At 39.5% G+C, this 7,343-nt stretch overlaps 1 protein-coding gene across 1 annotated transcript in view; it reads left to right on the top strand.

The window, feature by feature from the left end:
• Nucleotides 1-914: 914 nt before the first annotated feature.
• GRM8 (glutamate metabotropic receptor 8) overlaps nucleotides 915-7,343 on the top strand; it is a gene marked incomplete at its 5' end in the record, with an annotated part of 794,384 nt that continues 787,955 nt past the window's right edge. Inside the window, one exon of the mRNA XM_080936530.1 lies at nucleotides 915-1,424. Coding sequence (XP_080792656.1) covers nucleotides 915-1,424 — 510 coding nt within the window. The remainder of the gene's footprint in view (nucleotides 1,425-7,343) is intronic.

Below are 7,343 nucleotides of genomic sequence, written 5' to 3'. Positions count from 1 at the left end.
ATAATTGATATGAGAGAGCTGATGGTTTTTGCTAAATGTTTCTTCAAGCTACAAGGTATTTTCAGATCTTTTGGTAGCTTGTCTCTCTCTCCTTCTCCTCTCTCCTTCCTTCCTTCTCTGTAGTAGAATAGTCACTGTTTCCTACCGGGAAATGGAGGATACTTAAAAAAAAGTCATTAACAGATGACTGGCTTGTTTTGCTGAATACATCACAGAAAATAACCTTTAATTATCTTGTGGACAAGATTTAAATGCTAAATTTATAGAGCTGTAAAAAGTAAAGCAGGTTTGAGAAGGAATAATGTCATCAATCAGGAATTTTACCTTTCTGGAAATAAGACTTCTTGAAAGAAAATGATAAATAAAAATATGTTCTGGCTTGAAAGAAGTGAGCAAGCTCTGATACTTTTCTGTTTCTCTTGCTCTAAACATGTCATCAATCTCCCTGCTTAGATGCAGTGCAGCCAGGTGTTCAAAATCACAGGGGACCACAAAAGAGTTAGTTCTTCGTGAATAGGAGAAATAAAAAAAGTTGGTTCAGACAGGGCTTAAGTATATGAAAAATACAGCCTTACTGAACTGAATTACCCCTTTTCTTTCCTCTTCTCCCCAGGAATAATTCTGCTACAGGGCTGAATTCATGGACATGAATTGTTGACCTCATCCCAACATCAGAACCTCAGATGTTATTCTAATTGATTTGCAAACCAACTTTATGTGAGAATAAACTTGAACAGAGAGTCTCTAGGAAATTCACTGTGAAGTTTAAATCAAGAAAACTTGCTGAAATCCCTAGAGCCTTTCCCCATGGGCCCTGATGGTAGCCTCCAGAAGGTGCAGCCTCAGGTGGTCCCTCTTCTTCTGTGGCAAGAATAAACTTTGGGTCACTGATTGCAATACCACCTGTGGAGAAAATGGTATGCGAGGGAAAGCGCTCAGCCTCTTGCCCTTGTTTCTTCCTCTTGACTGCCAAGTTCTACTGGATCCTCACAATGATGCAAAGAACTCACAGCCAGGAGTATGCCCATTCCATCCGGGTGGATGGGGACATCATTTTGGGGGGCCTTTTTCCTGTTCATGCCAAGGGAGAAAGAGGGGTGCCCTGCGGGGAGCTGAAGAAGGAAAAGGGGATCCACAGACTTGAGGCCATGCTTTATGCAATCGACCAGATTAATAAGGACCCCGAACTCCTCTCCAATATCACTCTGGGTGTCCGGATCCTTGACACATGTTCCAGGGACACCTATGCTTTGGAGCAGTCACTAACCTTCGTTCAGGCATTGATAGAGAAAGACGCATCTGACGTGAAGTGTGCTAATGGAGACCCACCCATATTCACCAAGCCTGACAAGATTTCTGGTGTCATAGGTGCTGCAGCAAGCTCTGTGTCCATCATGGTGGCTAACATTTTAAGACTATTTAAGGTAGGTGAAGACGTTGCCTTTTTAACCATTGTGAAAGAATTAGGAATCTTGGTGACTGCAGTTGTGGGTTAAAGAAGAGAGTGATGATGAAGATACCCATAAGCACCATGCTGCTAGATTCCTCAAGTGAGGCATTCCGTGCTTGTGTATCTACCACTTTAGTTCCTTTAGCTGTGATTAAAGGGATTAATCCTGACTGTGTCCTTTCAAGGAGAACTTCGGTAAGTTCTGTGAAGTGTTTGGTCCTTGCCATCATGAGACAAACTCCTCAGGGAGGCTCACTTTTAGTCAAAGCAAGCATCTTTAGACAATAATTGACCCTGAGCACATTTTCAAACAGAGCCTCTTTACCTGAGGTACATGTGAGATCATTTACTTGGTGAAACTTCTTCAAGGTGGGATGATCTGTTATGACAAAAAAATTCCTGTGTGGAGAAACGGTATTTATTGCTAATGTGTAGAAGGGAGTGACACTCCAGAAGATAAGATGGCTATAAAGTTGTCAGGCTTATTGTAACTCGAATAGAGCAGAACCTCATTAATTCAGAACACTGAGATGCAGACTGGAAATATAATTATGTATAATTCTTATTGAGTTAATAGTTCAAATTTAGCAGGAAGAAATCAAGACATTTTGATTTAGGTTTGATGATCTATTATCTGTACACTTTATAATATTGACTAAAATTGCCAATATAAAATGATATATGTGAAAACATTTTGAAAGTAAAAAGTACCATAAAAATAAAGTTATTGTAACTCACCATTTTTATTAACTTTCTCATCTTATTTATTAATATCCATTATGTAGACTTTTGAAATAGACATGATTTTTTAAATTGAAAATACTTTTCACTCTGATTTCTTACTCACTGGGACTTGGCTTTTCCAACTGAACCTGAATTAATGAGGCTTCATTTTATATTATGAAAAACTAGCCCTACGAATCCAGATTTAACAGTGGACTGGTGACAGAGTGGCAGAAATGAACAAAGCGATGGAAAACTACAGAAAAGGATGAAAGGAATGGAATCAAAGGCTTCCTGGCCTGGGACGGTGTTGGGCCTAAGTCTCACATTGGAATCCTCTCTGTAACATTTCCCACGAGGCCGCACAGCCACTGCACGAATCCCCTTCATTCAGAGATGAGAATGCTAAGAGGTGTTTTAATGGCTGTTTTCAGACTGATGACGCTGCATCAAATGAGGAGGTTGTGCTCTGTGTCACACAGAAGCCTCTTAAAGTTTAAGGCATTTTTAAGAGGCACAAAGAGACCCTAGGGAGCATGGGAGACACTTTAGCAAAGACATTAGAAGAATCTCCTGGCAGTGGGAGAACTTGCTGAGAACTGGCAGCCACAGGTCCCCCACTCTCCATCTCTGAGAACCTTCAAGGGACACTAAGCCACTAAGTAATGGTGCCACTAGGGATGGGCGCCTGCTCTCTCACTGAGGCAAGTCTCAGAGCCAGGAGTCCTTCAGGATCCTCCCTCATCCACAGGATCTAGGGCTCTTCCTAGGACTTCTGATTCAAGCTCCGCGCTGTTTCCTGCGCAGACCAGTGCAGACCAGCCATACCCAGCCTTGTCCTTTGTCTGATTCAATCTCCCTCCTCACTTGTTTTAAAACACTTCTTTTGAGTTGTTAACCACAGCTAAGACAAATCAGCTACCTGAGATGAGGAAAACCCTCTTGATGATTTTCTCCCTTAGGGGATCTTCTCTGTATATTTTAATTACTGTCCCTATCATTTTCATTTCTGTAGTCTGGTTACCACCCAAGAGTATACAAGGATTTGAAGAGCCGAGTGAAGGAGTTAAGGTAGACACTTACCAGAGATAGTCAAAGCGTATTTATGTTATTTTCTTTGTCCCAGAATGAACTTATCTATAATGCAGTGATAATACTAATTCTATATTAGGTTGTTGGGTTTCTTTAGTGAGTAAATGCAGGGAAAACCTTGCTTGGTTATGACCTTTGGTTCTAGGCTACTGAAGAAAATTTCAAGCCATCCACAGGCAAGAGAGAAGGTTGCATTTTTTTTTTTTTTTTTTTTTTTTTTTTAAATCTGGCCTGTCTCTGCTCAGTTCTCTCATTAGACGATTATTTCGATATTTTTGGATACTTGTAGAAGTATTTTATTTGATGGAGTGGATCACTCTCTGTCCTTTAAACACAGTGTTGCAGGGCATTTCCAGAGAGACAGTTACCTGCACACATCACTCCTTGGTGGGCATGTAGGGAGGAGGTCAGTTTTAGCCAGAAGAGGGAAGTAACTGTGATGGATGATCTTAACAGCATCAGGACTCTGGCACAGAGGGACATTATTCTAACTCTTTTACTAGATTTGAAAAAATTGAAAAGCCAACCAGCAAGGGTGTATGGAGATGTTCTACCCACCTTCCAGCTGAGTCTGAAGCACAGGAATGCAAATTAAATAATTTCAGCTTCTTGTTGTATTGTCTCCATTCAGAGTGGCATGATTTATGTGCAACCCTCAGCTCACACTCCACAGTGACTGTAATTAGAAGATAATGGTGGCTGCTCATGGGAAGGAAAATGGCCTGCCTTAGTGTGGGTGATGTCTGCTTTTGCTCACATGCCAGACTGACCCGAACTATTGTCATAGTCATCAAAGGAATGATCAACAAATTGTTATGTTAGAGATTGAGCTATGGTTTCAGTTTTGAAAAAAATACTGATTTTCTTAAGGCAGTGTGAGGATGAGATGAGTGGATGCCAGTTTGAGGAGTGAATCTAGGGCCATTTGTAGCCCTGCAGGGCAGCACGTGACCCATAGAAGCTGATACACAGAAATCCACATGTCAAACTTAACTCCTCGTGGTCCTCCAGGAAAATGGTACTGTTCCATCTTGGTTACTCTTATCAAATCTCTGAAGCAAATGCAAAAACTTAGCCCCTGAGAGGAGAGCGACAGGGAAGTCAGAGCTAGGTAGTTCCTGGAGACAGGAAATGCCTACATAGCACTGAGTCTCCACCAGAGGGGAGGCTCTCAGTCTGAGGGTAGCTCCAGCTGCTGTTCTCACAACCCCCAAGGAGAGTTTTCATCTTCAGGGCTGTGAATAAATACAACTGTTTTTTTTTTTGTTTGTTTGTTTTTCTCTGTTTTCACCAAGAGGAGTGAGTCTGTGACCCAATATCTGTCAGATATGTTAGGATTGGAGCTAAGCCTGAGAGCCATAGAAGGCTTTGAACTTTATAGAAAGATCACTATGCGCACGCGCGCACACACACACACACACACACACACACACACACACAAATACTCACACAAACACATACACAGAAACACACACTCACACACAAACACACACATAAACACACACAAACAGAAACACACACACAAACACACACATAAACACACACAAACAGACACATACATATTACATACACACTCTCACACACATACAAACACACACACACACACACACACAACAATATTAGGCAGAGTTTTTGTCTGGGTGACCTTTATTGCAAGTTAATAGGCTCAAAAGTCTAAATGACATGTCTAGGATTCTCAATCTTTGAACATTCAGTGAAGAAGGGGACACAAAGAAACTTCAAAATCAGAGTTCTTGAAGAAACTTTAGCTGAGATGCCTAGAACTGAAAATTTGCCTGTTTATGAAAGGCTCAAATATTTTTCCCCCCCGGAACATTTCTCATCCTTTTTGAAAGGGAGGAAATCAATTTCTCAAAACACTAAATATATGTCTTACTTTGAGTAAAGATTGAGCTTTCAAGGTTAAAGGTGACACATTGCTACTGGAGTAACTCACATTAATGTACACAAAGACACATGGGTTACAAGAGGACAGTGTCAGACACAATTTCTCTTTCTCCTGTTTGGCTAGTTAGCTTTACCTGGATTGTTAATTTCCCTTTTTTGAAGAATAGGGCTCAGATAGCCTGTGGTGTATCCTTCCTAAGCAATCAAGTGAAATGTCAGAAAAAATTATTTTCGTGTGGGCCAGATGATTTCTCTACATGTGGGTTTGTGCTAGTTATAAATGACTAAAATTGATCTTCATGTTAAGTCAATGAAATACAGAGAATTGTCTCATTCTTCTGCAAGTCTTGGTTTACTTTACAATGTTTATGAAGACATATTTTCTTCATAGAGACTCAGTTCTACCAACTGTTAAAGCCATGTGTCCCATGAGTTATTTATTGCACATGTTGTTTTTTTTATTAGCTGTAAACAATGAAAGATAAATCTGCCACATTCAGGTTCATCTAGTTAGGATTGATGGATAAGTGAGCATTACTAAATAAACTCTGCAGGCGGGAACATTTTAAATCTCATTTGTCAATAAATAGGCAGTGGGGTTTGGTGGACTCCATTACACTGTCTTTGGTTTTGAAGCAACTTCACTTGAAAAGAGCCCCTCTTCTTTAGAGGGAGCAGACGGACTCTCTCTCACACTGGCACTGGCACTCCAAGTGGCATCAGATGAGAAAAGGCACTTCAGATGTGTAGCAGTGAGATCCACAACCCATGCAGACTCACTAAAGCCCTCTCTCTTCAAAACCACTCAGGCACTACAATCCCCCTCCACCACAGGACCTTTGCTCTGCAAAATCTTTGAGCGATGGCTCAGCAATTAAGAGCACAGATCAAAAGTTCTGAGTTCAATTCCCAGCAACCACATGGTGGCTCATAACTATCCATAATGGGATCTGATGCCCTCTTCTGGTGTGTCTAAAGACAGCTACAGTGTGCTCACATACAGTAGATAATCTTAAAACAAAACAAAACAAAAAACAAACAAACAAGCCAAACTTAGAGCTCTGCTTGGCTAGGTTAACAGAGAAGCAGCCTATACTTTCTCTTGGTGTTCATTTTACACTGTTGCAGTTCTTTTAAGCATGAAGAGAATGGGATCCGTTGCTGTGTCTTTGGATTTCTAGCCCCTAGTCTCTTCCTGTCTATATGTGAGTGAATGAATGACTGAGCCAACCATCCCAATCCTAAGTACTGGAAATAATATTCAGTTGAGTAGGAAATAAAATCAAGTTTTATTTTCTATGCGTACTCTTAGGAAAAGAAACAGAAGGAGGAGTAAGGGGATAAAGAAGAAAGCAATGTATTTTGAGTTTCTATTTTCCCATGCTTCCTCATAATCCAGTGAATTAACATCTTCTTCTTTAGGTAGACTCTTAAAATTGAAAATTAAACAAGCAATATACAGGAATGTATTCCCATTTTGGAAGATTTAAGCAACAAATAATAGTTTGAGATGGAAAGAGTCCACTTCCTAGCACATCTATTAATAAAATGACACACGCAGACATGATTTTATTTATAGATATGCCTTATGACTTTTTCCACTCAATATATGCAGGAGAGACTTCTATGTTGGCTAATGCAAGTCTGCCTTAGTAATTCTCAATTCTGAAAGTCAGAATTACCTGGAGAGATGAATGCTCAAATTCTTACCGAATACCAAAGAAATTGGGCAAAGCGTCTACCTTCATAAATCTTACAATGTTTCCAGGGGATTCTGTGTTGGTTTAGGATTGTGATGTTACAAAATTTTGCCTTCTATTTAAGTGGCTGGTGGATTTTAATTATGGTTAGATAACAATTTGTTTTTATAAATCCCTAATAGGGAAGTAACCAGAGATTGTTTCTTTTTCTTTCTTTCTTTTTTTTTTTTTTTTTTTTTTGGTTTTCTCTTCTACTTTTATTTATTTTTATTTTTTTATAAATTGAACAACTTTATTTTAAAAAACAAAGATAAATGTACAGATTTGAAGCATTTTTGCATAAAAGTATGTGAATAAATTTTTGTCAGTACTTGATTTTTTTTTTAAAGGTTTGATAGTGTGGATTATATAATCTTACTAGTTACAATGAGCATAAAGTACATGTAAAACAAGATGTAACCAGGAAATAG

Source organism: Micromys minutus, assembly GCF_963924665.1.
Source record: "Micromys minutus genome assembly, chromosome: 23".
NCBI lineage: Eukaryota > Metazoa > Chordata > Mammalia > Rodentia > Muridae > Micromys > Micromys minutus.
This window is presented reverse-complemented; position numbering and strand designations above follow the sequence as displayed.